The sequence below is a fragment of the Gopherus flavomarginatus genome, chromosome 4 (genome assembly GCF_025201925.1).
Source record: "Gopherus flavomarginatus isolate rGopFla2 chromosome 4, rGopFla2.mat.asm, whole genome shotgun sequence".
In the NCBI taxonomy this organism is placed as follows: domain Eukaryota; kingdom Metazoa; phylum Chordata; order Testudines; family Testudinidae; genus Gopherus; species Gopherus flavomarginatus.
In genome coordinates, this window is record NC_066620.1 from 9406079 (window position 1) to 9421887 (window position 15809).

Consider the following 15809-nt stretch of genomic DNA (forward strand, 5'->3'; position numbering starts at 1 on the left):
CTGACTCCCATGACCAGATTGCCACCACTGCGCTTGGTGCTCTTGTGTAAACACTGCAGGAAGCAGACCATATGTATGTACCCTGTGGGGAGACCCAACAAATCAGTTTGCCATCTGGCTCCCATTCTGTGGTCCATGATGGCCAGGCAACCGGTAATCTTCTCAAGACCAGCGGCTCTTGCTGAGATGGTCAGCGTTGGATCACTTTTCTTAAGATAGTATTTGCTGCAGCAGATGTAATACCTGTCCAGTCCAGACAGGATCTCCTGTCTTTATAATCTTGTCTATGGAGAGGAAGGATGCTCCAGTGGTGCGGGCCCCCTGCTAGGAATTGGGATGCTGGGATTCAAGTCCCTGCTCTGCCACTCACTTTGGACAAATCAGTTAACCTCTCTGTGCCATGTTTCCCCATCTGTAAAACAGGGCTAATAGCACCACCCTACATCGTGGGGGGTGTTTGAGGGTAAACATGTCTAAAGATTGTGAGGTGCTCAGATACTACAGTAAAAGGGGCCATATAAGTATTTAAGACAGATCAACATTATCCTGCTTTTTAACATGTTTGTGTAGTGCATCTGTTTTTGGAATAAAAACACTGAGTAATATCATAGACTGCAACTTACATGATTAAATCATGTTTTATGGTTTTTTTAAAAATCTTCAGCACATTTGATTTTAATTTGGATCAATCAGAGCCATATTTTCTGAAGATATGTAGAATGTGGCCTTATTTATTGTTGTGTGGGAAATGGTTGAGCTTCAAAGCTTTACGTGAGCTGTAACTAGTTACTAGAAATATACATCAGCTTTGAGGATAATTTTTTTATAAATTTTCAATGATTCCCACATATGGACTTCACAATTGGATTTTTAACTGCTTTCAGAAAAATGCATATCGTTACAAAAACCACATATGTGAATAACAGACAAAAATAGGAAGTAGTTAAATGGAAAACAGAATTAATAAGATTCCTACAGTAATTTAATATGTATAAGTGAGCATTATTGGGCAGATACATTCTCTCTTACACATATACAGAATGTAGAAGATGAAAACATTTAAATTACTTAGAAATATATTATGACATCAAAATGGAAATTTGGGATGTGGGATTAAACTGTGACATTCTGCGATAGGACTGTTATTTTGTTAACAGTGAAGATAAGTTTAATGTTCATATTTTTTACCCTTTCTTTGTAGGATTCTACTGTTGTGACTCCAATTCTTCTCAGAACAGATCCACATGGATTTTTCTTTTACTGGACAGATCAGAATAAGGTAAGAGAAGAAACGCCTCTTCGTATTGATTTCAAGCTTACCAGCCGGTGTGATAGGGCTGTAGGCAGGAAGCTTTGCACTCTAATTCTGGCATAGAGGATGCCCAAGGCACACTGCAGTGCAGAGAGCTCCTCTGTGATGTAGCGAAAGCTCCTCCCCAGCCCCTGTGACTGGGAAGAAGGAGAGTGATTGATTGGCAATGCTCAGCTACCTTAGTGGTCCCTTGTGGACATTGGCCACTACTGGCACAATACAGAGTTGTTCCAATTTACACCTGGGGGCCAATCTGGAGTGAAATCTTGACTCCACTCAAGTCAACAGGATTTTTTTCCTTGTGGAAAAAAATGTGGTTGGTCCAATATTGGAGTTCAAAGCTGCCTATTTAAACCTCCCTGCTGAGTTACTCTGCACTCCTCAGTTTTTATTGCTCCATGTCGGAGACTCGGTCTCTTGTTAAGTACATTCCTGTACATTTGTTGGGAAGGCTTAGAGCCTGCTGCATTGCTCCTGTTTGATACCAGTGTCATTCCACTGAAATCAGTGCTGTCGTGTTTCCAGCTGACAGAATCCATGGCATTACACCAGGGTGAAAGTGGGGCAGTGCAGTGGCGAATCAGGCCTTTGATCTCTTGTGAGTGTGCTGTCACAGTGATGCAATGGAAAAACACTATCCAAGTATTATCAAGAAATTAGTTCCTCTTATCCCCAAAGATGGATTGTGGTAGTACTTTTGTTATAAAGTAACCTTATCTTGTATCTACTGCCTGTTACAAAATAATATATTGGAATAATTTAATTGCTGGTATACTGTAGTGTTTCAGGTGTCTTTTTCTGTTGGTGTTTTTGCTGGGTTCAGAATATGCAAAGCTGTAGCATCAAGCCGTTGAAACTTAGTTTTCAAAACACACCCTCGCACCCTCAAGTCTTTAGAAATAATTCTTTGGAGTTGCAAAAAAGGCCTTTATTTTGGTTGTTCTTTATACCACATGCTCCTGTTTAAATATAATGTCTCCTTTAGGCTGTGTTTCAGTGAGACTCTTAAGAATGCACTTAAGTTTTTGGAGGGAAAAAATGACCCAAAGTTGATAGTTTATTCCATTTTTAAGAGGTTTGCCATAATGACATTCCCCTCAGTTTCCTACTGTTGTCTGTAAAAACAATGCCTTGAAGCAATTCTCTAAAATGGCTATTTATAGAATTGTCTCCATATTAATGAAAAAATGTATTTATAATGCCCAGAGCATTTTTTAAAAGGTTGGGTATTTGTACAAGAGACGTAAGTGTCAGTTTGATTTTTTTGAAACTGGGGATCAAATATATATAAAGGGCAACAAAAGAGATTTTGTCTGGTTAATAATTCATGTCAACTAAGTAAAGCTTATTTTCAAAACCCATCCTAAAGGTCTCTTTATTTAAAATGTTTGTGTTTGGGGATGAGCACTTTCTGCTTGTGCAGTGACTATTTTGTTTTATATTTATTGTGAAATTAATTATTGAAGAGTTGGGGTTTTTGTTTGTTTTTTTTTATTTTAAATTCTTGGTAAGTATTAGGTGAGATATTTCAAGGTGATTCTTTACAATTTATGGTTGGAAATCCAAAGAAGGAACAGTAACCTTGCTTACATACCTACAACCATTGAGGGATCTTCTAAGAGACACACTTTTCACAGCACTGCTGTCATGTTTCTGACAGATGGTAGACCATCATGGGTTAATCTGCTCTCTTCAAAAAAAAAGGAGAGAGTTATGAATTCAATCACATTTTGGACTTACGTGAAACCATTCTCTTTCTCTTGTGTACTGGAAGAAGCAAACGCAGAGTCTGGCTTCATTCCATGTAATCAGTGCTAATTAAAATGTGTATGTGCAGCTGTCCTTACAGTTTGGACAGGTTTGTTTAAAACCTCTGTCTCAATCCAAAGGGTTATACACTTGTGACAACATTAAAGCCTCAGTGAAACATGCATCTCTTCACCATTCATCTTTTTTTTTTTTTTTTTTTAAATGACCTATGACTAAATCAAATTCTAGTATTTTATACAGGGGATGTGTATGTACGCATACCCACTCTTCAAAAAAAAATTGAAGGAAAGGGTAGATATAACAAGGGAAAATTCTGCATGCATGACCTCTGTGGTGGTTTTTTTTTTTTTTTTGTGATAATGCACAGTTGGTGCAAATACCAATTGCAGTTATGCCAGTGGTAGTTCAATTTACCCTGGCATCTGTGGTATTTCCTGTTCTGAGTGCACAAGATAGAGCAAATACCTCATTAAAATCAGATTCTGAGGTACAGATTGATTTTTATCTTTAATGGTGCTTGTTTGATATCTTGTTTTTAAAAAGACACAGGAAGTATTAAGGTAGCCAACTTTGCTCAGAATAGCAAAACCACAATGAAGAGCTTGCTTGCTTGATTAATGTAGGATAGCTGGTTTTGGGGCAAGGGAAAGAAGAGACATCGTCGTAAAGGGAGATGAGCAAAATTTACAAAGTTGGTGCCTACAGATGCTGTTTTATTGCCTTGGAGCTTGGATGGTCATGCTATAGGGACGGTGTGAAGCCGACAAACGAACAAGATTCTGTTAATGTCACATCTGTCCCTTCTTCACAGCCAAACCAGAGTCCAGAGATGCCAGCAGATATACCCCTTCCTCTCTCAGAACACTCGCACAAAAATAAGGTCCTCTGGAGCTGAGAAGAGAAAATCAAACATCTCAGTGCAAGGATTCAGTAATATTCCATGTGATCTAAAACTCTGCCTTTCTCCCTGAAGACGATGATGATGATGATGATGTGATATGAATAAGATGCATGAGAGACTAGATAGTAGCTGGTCACCTGATTCCCAATTTGCGGCTCCTGGAGATTATTCTATTAAGAATTACTATGCAGAATGAGGAACAGGGAGAGTATGACTCACCACATCTGTATGCCAGGTGATGTGTACATTGTGGAGTCCCAGCAGTTTATGAATTGGAAGAATCAAGGGATTGGTATAAGGTCAGGGCTGATGGATGGTTTTGGTGGTGGAGGAAAGGAAGTGAGAGTAGCACAATGAGCTGGAAAGTGGCATTAGCTCTTAGGTTCTTTTTTTCTGTACTTTTTTTTCCAGGGCACAGACAGGGCCTTTATAAGTGTGTGTAAAGTTCTATCACAGTGTGGTCCAGTTCGTGATTAGGGTCTCGGGGTGCTACCCCAATATAAATAACATTAGAACAAAGTGAGTCATGGCAGTCACCCTCTGAACTTTTCCTGGAAGGTTGCTGAGAGCAGCTACTGCTCGGTTCCAAGATAACCCAGGTTTTTGAGACCCTGATCATGCATGTAGGCACTTGGGATGTGGCTTGTCCACTTGCATGTATGAGCCCCACAAAGGTGAGAGCAGTGTCTGTGATTTTTCAAGGGTTGGACATGGTCATGTGCAGACCTCGTGGTGCAAGGGCTCTGCCTCGCTCTATTCTTGAGGGAGAGTGCACTACACTGCAAAAAAACAAACCCCAAAACAAACAACCCTGCTACAGTAAGTCTGAGAGCCTGGGTTCACTATTTGCAGCTCTCAAGCACTGTCCTCTTGGACAGCTACTGTAGCCTGGGACAGTATTCTTCCACTGTGCCCTGCCTAACAAGATTCATAACTAATAAAAAAAGATGGTGAAAAATAAATTTCTGAACTTTCTGTCGTAGTGGTGACGCATTTTCTCTAAGAACAGCCTTTGTGTGCAATGGGAGAACAGCATAACTCAAGATACAGGTTACCTATTGATTAGTAATAGTTTTGGATCAGTTGAATTCTGCTGCTTTAATAAGGAGTTTGGAGATAGAGAAGCTGGCAAAGTACTATTATAATATGGCCCGGGGCTCATTCCTGTGCAAGCCTGAGGCAGAAGGTAGCTTAAAAACAGAGGCTTCAGATCCCTTGAGATTTTTGGAATATTTCTTTTGTCCAGCCAACATGAGAGGTAAATGATTGTTTATAGAATTCTTCAAAAAATGTGCTATACAGGTGGCTGGGTACACTTTTTTTTCCTCTGAATAGCTTAATCTGGAGGAGAAAGCAGTCCCAGGCAAAAATGCATGCAATTTCTGACCAGGATCCTAGTAGGGTGTCCAGATGTCCCGATTTTATAGGGACAGTCCCAATTTTGGGGCCTTTTTCTTATATAGGCTCCTATTACCCCCCGCCCCACCCCCCAGCTCCTGTCCTGATTTTTCACATTTGCTATCTGGTCACCCAGGAGACAAGCTCACTTTCGTTCTGATCCTGCAACAAGATATAGATAAAATGGGGATCCATCCATTGCAGGATTGGGACTTAATTTTAGCATTTACAAAATAACAATTTTATTGAACCATAAGATGTCTTGGATTTTAATTGTCTCTAGTTCTTGTAGTAATTGTTTATAAGACACCCATGCACAAAGTGCACTGCTGCCTTTGATTTACAGCTGGGCTATCATTTGTAATCATTCAATCCTAACTTAATTATATTTAAATTTGAACAGTGACTGTTTTCTTTCTAAGTTGCCTTGAGGATTTAGATGCATGCGCACAATTCCCTTTGACATTAATGGGTGGGATTTTCATATGTGCTTAAGTGGCTCAGAAGCGCGAGTTCCATGTGTCTCCTTGCGTCATTTAGCTCAATGGTTCTCAAACTTGTTCTGCCGCTTGTTCAGGGAAAGCCCCTGGTGGGCCGGGCCGGTTTGTTTGTTTACCTGCCGAGTCCACAGGTTCGGCGGATTGCAGCTCCCACTGGCCATGATCCCTCGCTCCAGGCCCGTGGGGGCTGCAGGAAGGGCGGCCAGCACATCCCTCAGCCAGCGCCGTTTCCTCCAGCCCCCATTGGCCTGGAGCAGCGAACTGCAGCTAATGGGAGCCGCGATCGGCCGAACCTGCGAACGCGGCAGGTAAACAAACCAGCCTGGCTCGCCTGGGACTTTCCCTGAACAAGTGGCGGCCCAAGTTTGAGAACCACTGATTTAGCTGCTTCTAAAAAAAACACAACCCAGTGTCTCAAAATGCCATATGCAATTTTAAAAAATTTCAGCCGTGCTCTTCGGTTCTTTTAGAGTTGCACAAAATTTGTGCTTTTTGTACCATTCTGAAAGAAAAGCAAGTGTCTGCCTGTAACAAAATTAGCATACGTTGCTCCTCCCCACCCCATCCCCTTTTTTTAGAATTTTTGGACCATGAAAATAGACATTGATACTTTAGGAATTGTGGAGACCTATTTAGTATTACTGCCTCTCCATGCGGAAATGAAGGCAAGATTTTTGCCTGAACAGTACAGCCCTGTGTTTGGGGGTGCAGTACAGATGTGTTGCATTTCATTGGCAGCTCTAATTGGAACTATGGGGGACTCGGACAGAATTCCCTTGGGAATCCGGAGCAGCATATGCTGAAGTGACAGCTTGACCACCTTTTGAACATGTTTATTTCATATTCAGCACTACTCAGCTCTGTTGGCCAGTGTGCAATACAGGAGGGGCCATGGCCCAGCCCTCACCCTACCCCTTTGGAGAAGGGTAGGCCCTCTGGCTTTGCTAGTATCGAGGTATAGTTGTGTTCTCCTACCGTGGTGAAGATGGCCCCCTACATAGAGGTGTTTAGTAGAGGAGGAAAAGTTCTTTTCTTTTCTTTTTTTGCGGGTCCATGCAAAGTCAGCCAGAATACTGGCTCTGTTCACAGTAAAGACCTCAAAAATTCTCTCCTCTGCTGTATAATGTGTCCCTTGCCTAAATATAGGGTCATGTCTACACTACAAAATTATGTAGACCTAAATTACCTTGGCATACATCTGCCACAGTTATTAAATAGCTTGTGTGTTTGCACACTGGGCTCCATGTGTTGACAGTACGCATCCTCACCATGAGTGCTTGTATGGATGCAGAGTGCAGTGCAACTCTGTGTAACTCACCACTGATCAGTGCAGGCTATTTTGGGAATTTTTTGCAGTGCCTAACGGGGCTGAAATGAGTTGTGTAGGGGTGACTGGAAGCATGTGGTCAAATTCCCATAACGTGCTCTCCCTCCCGTAACTTCATCTGCAGTCCATAATATTTTGCACCTTCTTTTCAAAGACGCACAACCCATGCGTCCCTCCTTGCTGCCTGGCATCTCTGATGGAAGCATGGCGCCTTCACAGCTCTGCACTATTGTCATAAGCATTGCAAGCACAGGGCACCTGATCCTGCAGTATATACAGATGCACAAGAGGAGGCTTGGGGAACATGGTGTTTCCTTGGAGGCTACATTGCTGTGCGACATAGAAACAATTCAATTATTCATGGAGTAGCTGTAGGGAGATGCCAGTTCCAGGCCCGAGGAACAAGCACTGACAGGTGGGATCTCATTGTTATGTAGGTTTGGGATGGTGAGCAATGGCTGGAGAACTTTCAGATATGTAAGACCACATTCCTGGATCTGTGTGCCAAACTCACCGCAGTCCTCCAGCTCAGGGACACCAAACTGAGAGCCCCATTAACAGTTGAGAAGTGAGTGGCAATCGAACTGTGGAAACTTGCAATGCCAGATTGCTTCTGGTCAGTTGAGAATCAAGTTGGAGTCAAGAAATCCATTGCAGGGGACATTGTCATGACTTTGAACATCCAGCTACGAGGGCTATTAGAAGATCTCAGTGCGGAGCTATACGGCTCAGGGAGTCTTTGAAAGATGATTTTAGTAGTGTAGTGTGCTCTACCTGGCCTTGTTGTTTTATGACCTGGTGTGAATCTTGTGATTGCTGTGTATGTAGGAATATAACAATGTCCATGTGCCTATTAATATTGTTTGTGAATTATGTTATGGGTTCTGTAACACAGTGCAGCAACAGGAAATTGGTCACTGTCAGACCTGCTTAGTACCAGCCAGCATATTTTGTGAACTAAAAGATGAATTATGCTCCAAACAATAGTCTTTTATTCTGTAACATGAACCAGGCAATTAAAAACATTTAGTACTTGATTAAAATTTAATAAATTTAGTGAACAGAACTTATGAAGGAGAAAGAACAGTTGTTTCCATTTCAGGTACCTATACATTGACCTATGAAAGTCATGACTGGTGTATGAGAAGCTGTGATTATCTTTAATGCCCTCCCCTCTGCCCCCCCCCCCCGGTGGAGTGGTAAGGGCAGTGCACTGACCCCTGCTGGCACGTGGAATGTTGGGGATAGGGAGGTCCCGATATAGAGTTCTCTATGGGCTGCAGAGAGGCAGCATGGGATGAGATCCTGGCCCCCTTGAAGTCAATAGTAAAGCTCCAATTGGTGTCAACACTGCTAGGATTTCAAAGGAGATGCTCTAGCTCAACCACAAGGTATGGGCTTGGTGCAGGAATCACTAGGTAGTGCAGGAGGCCCAATGGCCTATGTCATACAGCAGGTCAGATTAGATGATCATAATAGTGCCTTCTAGCCCTAAAATCTGTGATTGAGAATTGATATGCTGTATCATGGGGCCAAAGTGCTTCATTTAGAGGAAGAGAGGAGTAGAGTATGTAGGATCCTGCAGCATCAGGATCAGAGTCAATTTCAGCATTCCTGTAAATAGCAGGTCACTTTTCAGCTAGTTAAACTGCCATTCAAATTGAAGGAGCTGTGCCCATTTGCACTGGTGGTTTGGGCCAGTATCTTTTTATGGTGCTCTGTCCATTTTCAAATCAGGCTTTAAAGCAGAGCATTCCTTAGTGACATACAGACAAAAGAACTTCAAGTCCTTATCTGTTTTACAGTGCATTTGATTAGAAAGCTGTAGTAATGGGTAAGTTTTTTTTATATGTATTTAATACGTAACTAATATAACTTCATCACACGAATTTCACACAGAATTTTAAAGGGTCATATGGCTTTTAAAAAAACCTGCTCCAACACTGAAGTAGTTTAGTTTACTAAAGAGAGAGTATACTGTGCAGTCTATTTCACTGCTAAGAAGGTCTTGGCAGGAGGTCTATAAACATTCCGACTGCCTATTCCCTCTGTAAAGAAGGCCAAACAAACCCTTTGTACTGAGGCTTTTAGAAGATGATTATAAATACTGTTGAATCAATGGGAAGAGGTGGTGCTTGTGCCCCTCTTGTTAAGTGATCATCTTAACATGCTAAAACAAATAAAAGTTGTTGTATTTTTTCCTCATTTTGTAAATATTTGGTAGTAGCCGTACCATTTCAGCAGACAGAACCACTTACAGTCAGTCTGCACTAATCTGTCCTGAGCCTTGGTCACAAAGGCATTCTATCAACTCGTAGGTACCATTCAACCAGCCTTTTGCTGCAACTGCAGGATATAATCCACACAGAAACCGAGAGCCAAGACACATGGACTGAAGAATATTTCACTTTATTACATGCTTTGAACACAACTGGAACATTTTTTTGCATTAGTGGGCTTTTCCGTTTTGTTAGAAGTTAATCCTTTTTTAGAAAGCATGTGTTTTATGACGTAGTCCCAGCATTCTTGTACCTGTGGGATTCTTACTGATGCGGATATAGATGTGACATCTAACCCATATCTCCACATCCCCTCTGGTAAACTGAGGCTCATCGGAGCCCTTGGCTGAATAGTGAAAGTACAAAATCCCTTTCTTCTGAGCTCTGCTTGTTATTTATTGAAGGAACCTCTTGTATCACCTGAATGTTGTTGTCTTCAGCTATAATTTGACTGAAGCTCCTAGAAGTCAGTCTGAGTGAGTAGTGAGTTAGTGCATGGATGTGGGGAAACAAGAATCCCGTTAGTTGATATCAAGCAGACTGATTTAAGTGGCTTCATGACACTTCTTGGGGCACCCAATGTTCCAAGTCAGCTTGCTCCCGCCAATATAAGTTGCCCACTATGCCAACATAATTACTCCACCTCTGCGAGAGACATAACACTTAAGTCAACGTAGTTAGGTCAGCGTAGTGTCCCTGCAGAAACTGCATTGCTTACATTGTCTGTTGCTGCCTTTGACAGCCGGAGCCCCACCACCCTAGGGCTGACAGCCTAATGGGACTTCCCCTTGAAATATCCTTTAACTACTTATGCTAAATAATCTGTTCCACTTTGTATGGACACACTTCATAGGGACACGCTGAGTGAGTTTCTCAGACCTGAAGAGCTCTGTGCAAGCTTGAAAGTCTCTCTCACCCACAGAAGTGGGTCCAATAAAAGATATTATCTCACCTCCTTGTCTCTCTAATATCCTGGGACCAAAACAGCTACAACAACACTGCATATTTAAGGCTTTACTCCTTAGCAGAGCCCTCAAAAATAAGACCGGCAATAACACCAATACAGACACTTTCACGCTGTACTGGAAACTGTGACAGGGCTACCTTTCTCCTCCCTGCTGGCTTTTGAGTAAGGAAGCGAGCCCCCCTGCTTGCTTATATAGATCTCTTGAAAGGAAAAAGAATCTGTTGTATATTTAAAGTGGAGCAGCTTTCTAGCTTAGCAGTTAACACAACAGGGGAGTCAATCTAGTAACAATCTGTAGTCACCTGTAAGTCCCAGATGCTGGCTGTTTTTTTTTTTTTTTTTTCCCCAAACTACTTAAAAATCAGCATGTGGAGTGGGAGGGAAGTGAGCGGGCTGTGATGGGGATTGCAGCTGAAAGTGAAAGTAAAGAGAAATCTTTCATGGAGGCCAGCTTCCTATCATTTGCTATTGTATTTTATTTTTAAGAGGAAATCCCTCAACTTTCAAAACGTGGAAATTGTTCAGGACCTGTAAAGGAAATGGGACTACATCAAAGACAGAGGAGCACTAATAAGCATTTGCCACTGGTAAATATAACTTACTGTGTAGGATGTAGGCTTTGTAAAACATGTGTGGGAAATTATTGATACACAGTTATGGGCCTGTCTTTCAGTACTGAAATTGAGAGAAGACCACAGCTTTTAAAGGGGATTGCTGCTTTGGTGGGGTGACTAAATTTGTAGAGCCCAACATGTGACCTCTTAAATTGGCCTAATTATTCAGAAAATGCTGAACACTGCTTACTCTCTCTCTCTGTACATTAGGACAATACTGATTTTAGCTGTTAGAGCGCAAGAGTATCTCCTGCAAATTGCTGTATGGAGAATAGGCTGTGCTCAGTCTAACCAAGGGGACAACTTACCAAGGGTCATGGTGGCCTCTCTGTCATTAGCAATTTTTAAATCAAGATTCGCTGCTTTTTTCAAATATCTGCTCCAGGAATTATTTTGGGGAAGTTTTATGGCCTGTGAGATACAGGAGGTCAGACTAGATGATCACAAGGGACTTTTCTGGCTTTGGTACCTGCAGATATGACCTCTTTGAACTATTGATCTTGTATGTAGCTGTGATACTCTTAGTACCTTTCCCAGACCTGAAGAAGAAGCTCTGTGTAGCTCAAAAGCATCTCTCTCACCAACAGAAGTTGGTCCAATAAAAGATATTAACTCACCCACCTTATTTCTGTGATTAGCCCGTGTTAATTCATACATAGGTGAGCTGTTCTGAGTGTTGCTTTATCTCTGTCACTACAGTAAGTTTAAGTAGCACTGATAAGCTTCAGCTAACTGTTGTGCACAATTTTAGGAGTAGCATGGAGTAGGAATAAGGGCACTGGAGTGGGGGCCACAGGATCTGGGTTATAGTCCCAGCTCTGCTGTGGGACCTTTGACAAGTCACTTCCTCTGTTTGTGCCTGTTTTCCCTCCTTCTTTTTGTCTGTCTTGTCTATTTAGACTGTGAGTACTTCAAGACAGGGACTGTCTTACTACAGTGTGTTTTTGTTTTTGTTTTTGTTTTTTTGCAGTGCATAACACAATGGGGCTCCAGTCTACTGTAATACAAATAATTTGGCAGCAGAATTGCTAACGTACATAAAATCCCTCAGCTGCGCAAAAACGTGTGCAATAATTGAACACAACAGTGGGTTGATCAGCTGGAAGTCAGACTCCCATTTCTTTCTTTTTTTACTTTTTAATTCTCTTATTCGTTCATAGCCTTCACTATGGCGCACAGGTGCTTTAGCACAGGTGCCGCTGATTTTGCCAGCTGACCTATTGTTCGTATGGTTGGAAAGAATACTGCTCTTACATCAGCCTTCGTACTTGTGAGAAAAAGCAATTGATCTCTTGATGTCTGTTAAATTGGATTCTCTGCGTGCAGTTGTGCTAGTTCAAATTCTGCTGTCTCTCTTTCATGTTTGCTCTTTTTACTCACTATTTATTTTTCCTATTGTGCTTTTAAATCTCCATTCTTTTTTAGGGGGGAAGTATGCATTCAAATGCATTTTTGCTAAATAGGATATGTTCCATCTCTGTGCATGTCATCACCCTGCGTACGTGTATTCTTCAACTGCAGCTACTAATATGAAATAACACAATTTAAAAAAAAAAGGTTTTTAGCAGAAATATGGGGCTGCACACAACTAACTAGTCTGAATATTTTTCATAATTTTTGAACAAATACTTGCACTTCTTTAAGACCGATCAAGCCCTGAGGCAATTCACTTGCCCCCACTGCCTTGCATCTTTGGGCATGTCTGCACTTAGTAAAAGACCCATGACTGGCCCATGTCAGCTGACTTGGGCTTGCAGGACTTGGGCTACGGGACTATAAAATTGCAGTCCAGGCTCAGGCTGGACCCTGCAAGGATATGTAGACATACCCTCTGTGTAGTTGTGCTGATCTGGTAGCCTTTTGCTTGAACTCTGTATAGCTATAAATGACGACCCAAGTCTCCATGGTGCTGGGAAGAACACGATCTATTCTGCAGCATTCTCTTTTGTCTATACTACAAACTGTACAAAGCAAATGGACAGTGTACTAGGCAGTTCTCCTAGAGGGAGAACAGCAGCAGCAGCATTCAGCTACATTTGTCCTGCCTCTAACCTTGCCTCTGCTCTTTAGTACTCAATGTCCCCCGCTGCTCCAGCTCTAAGTGCTATGCATGCCCAGTGATCAGATGCCAGGCAGGCACACACTCCCACAGCAGCCCTCTGCGCTAAGTTCTTCACACATTCACCTCACAATATTATTTAAGTGTTTTATAACTGTGGAGGGGCAGCACGCATCACTATCCTCCACCAGACATTCTGCTAGGGTAGAAGACTATCTCTGGGGAAGAAGCATCACCAACAGAGGCTGCCTGGGGCCTATGCTGAAATAGGGATTTCAAAATTTGTATTGAGTTTAAGGCCAGAAGGGACCACAAGATCATCCAGTCTGACCAACACATCACAGGCCAGTAAATGTCTCCCAGTTACCCCTCTGTTGAGCCCAATAATTTGGGTTAGACTCAAGTGTTTCAGTCCTCAGGAGGCTGAATTGCTGCAGAGAACAGGCAAGAGCAAGGTACCACCAATGCTCAAGACCCCTGCAAGGACAGGGCCTTGATTAGCAGAGAGAGGCTTCCTTACTGTTTCTGCAGAAGTACATGGTGGGGGGTAGGTGGGATGACCGGACTGGCTCTGCGGTAGCTATTCCAGTCAACTTCTTGATGTCAACCAGCCCCCTAGCTATAGTGCTTTGTTGGAAAGAAGTCCTCTTCCTTTTCTGGGCAGGTCACTGATGATGGCACTCTTTTAATAGGAAAACCAATAGGCACCAGCTCTGAATACCACTTGTGGGAGTGTAACTCCATTGATGTCAACGGTTCCTCCTGAGTTACACCAGCGTGAGGGAGTGGTGCTTGGGACACAAAAGGGTTTACTGGCTTCCCTCTACTTGACATTCAGGCACAGTTAACTCTTTACATTATTTCTCCAAAAATGAGCTTCACAAAGGGGTGCTTAGGTGTCTAGCTGGCACTTTAAGGCTCCGAAATCCAAAATTTAGATCCTCAAATCCCTATTTAGCTGCTGCTCCATCCTAAGCTTCTTAGCCACGTAACGTTCTGCCGGCAGGCGGTGCGCACAGCCTCCTCTGTCCTGCTGCTGCTGGCAAGCTTGACACCTAACTCATGCTTAAGCTCTGTCCGGATTCATAAAACAGGGTCTGCCCTGCTTGTTTTGCCTGTGGGGGCCCAATCTACTAGATGAGCTCAGAGACCACTTTAGAGCACATCCTCCTGATAGGCCCCCCACAAAACACAGCTGGAGGAGGTGGCTTCCCCTTTATATGCTTGAGGCCTGTAGTTTGAGCACTCAACCTGGGTGTGGGAGACATGGGCTCAGTTTCTCCCTGTGCTTGCTGTAGAGCATGGACTTAAACTCTGGCCTCCCACCTTCCAAGTCTCATCCCTGGCCTATGGGGTATTTTGAGGTGGGTCTCTTCTGTTGAAGCTGTTCATTTGCATAAAATACTTAAATAGTGATTGGAGCAGAGGCTTGAACTTGGATCTCACATCCCAGGTGAGGACCCTAACCATGGGACTATGGGGTCAGTCGCTCTTTCTCTGGGCCAGTGACTCGTTATACAAAGTAGAACAGCTTCAGCAGGGCAGACTGAGAGAGACTTGCTCTAGGATACCCCTGAATCTACTGGTTGGAGCACTCATCTAGGAGTTCAGACACCTGAGTTCAAGTCCCTGCACCATCACCTTAGGCAGAGTGAGGCTTTGAACCTCAGTCTCCCACATCCTTGGGGTGTGCCCTAGCCAGTGGGATATATGAGTAAAAGTGGGCACGATGACAGCATTTTTTCTGAAATAGGGCTGAGCCGTTGTTGGTGCTGATTCCATGAGATGGTTGATGCTGTGAATCCTGAGCAGAGGGAGATGCATCTTTCCACCTGAAATTAGGTGCCCAGCTCCATGAGAGGGCCAGGGCTTAGGCCTCACCCCTTTGCTCAGCATTTTCTGTTGGCTAGCTCAGGTGCCTCCCACTCAGTGTTCTGGCTTTTGTGAATCCTTTTTTTAAAAGTTAGATGCAGCAACACTCAGCCTGAGGACCCCCTCCCCCAATGCCTACTTTTAAGCGGGTGCACAACTTTATTCAGAATGTGCACTGCACTGTGAGATGAACAGGGTGTGCTACTATGCAAGATTTCCGTGAACAGTTGCTAAAGAACATATTCTGAATTATTACTCTCCAGGGCATCTTTAAAACCTCTAACATGTCAGTTAGCACGGTAATAAAACTTACGGTTAGGAGGTGCACGCAGCACTGCGGTTTAAATGTGCTGTAGTCTCACTCTCCCTCCACCCTTTAGAGTTAAGACTCCACAAGGTTTGGGGGGGTGTCAGACCTCATCTTCCCCCACAACTTATGCGCAGATTGTAGTTCTGTAGCATAGCCCATCTATGCCCAATGTCCTAATCTGCTGTGTTGCTGATGGTAATAAACTGACCAAAATATGTCAATACATAGGGTTACCAGATAGCAACTGTGAAAAAAACGGGACAGGATGGGGAGTAATAGGCACCTATACAAGAAAAAATCCCAAAAAAGGGACTGTCCCTTTAAAAACAGGACAGATGGTCACCCTATCAATACATGTATCTATAAAGTATGTTCTTCTTAAGTGGGACATGGGTAATCGGGACAGCTGCTTTAGGGGGAACATTTTCCCAGGGAGCTGATTAAGCCTGTGTTCACAAGTGGCAATGACTGCTGCTTAACAAGTGCAATATTAACACAAG

At 42.9% G+C, this 15809-nt stretch overlaps 1 protein-coding gene across 2 annotated transcripts in view; it reads left to right on the forward strand.

Moving 5' to 3' along the window:
* PLCB1 (phospholipase C beta 1) overlaps positions 1-15809 on the forward strand; it is a 663557-nt gene that overhangs the window by 23758 nt on the left and 623990 nt on the right. For both annotated transcript variants that reach the window (XM_050952023.1, XM_050952024.1), the window contains exon 2: positions 1202-1279. In XM_050952023.1, coding sequence (XP_050807980.1) covers positions 1202-1279 — 78 coding nt within the window. The remainder of the gene's footprint in view (positions 1-1201; positions 1280-15809) is intronic.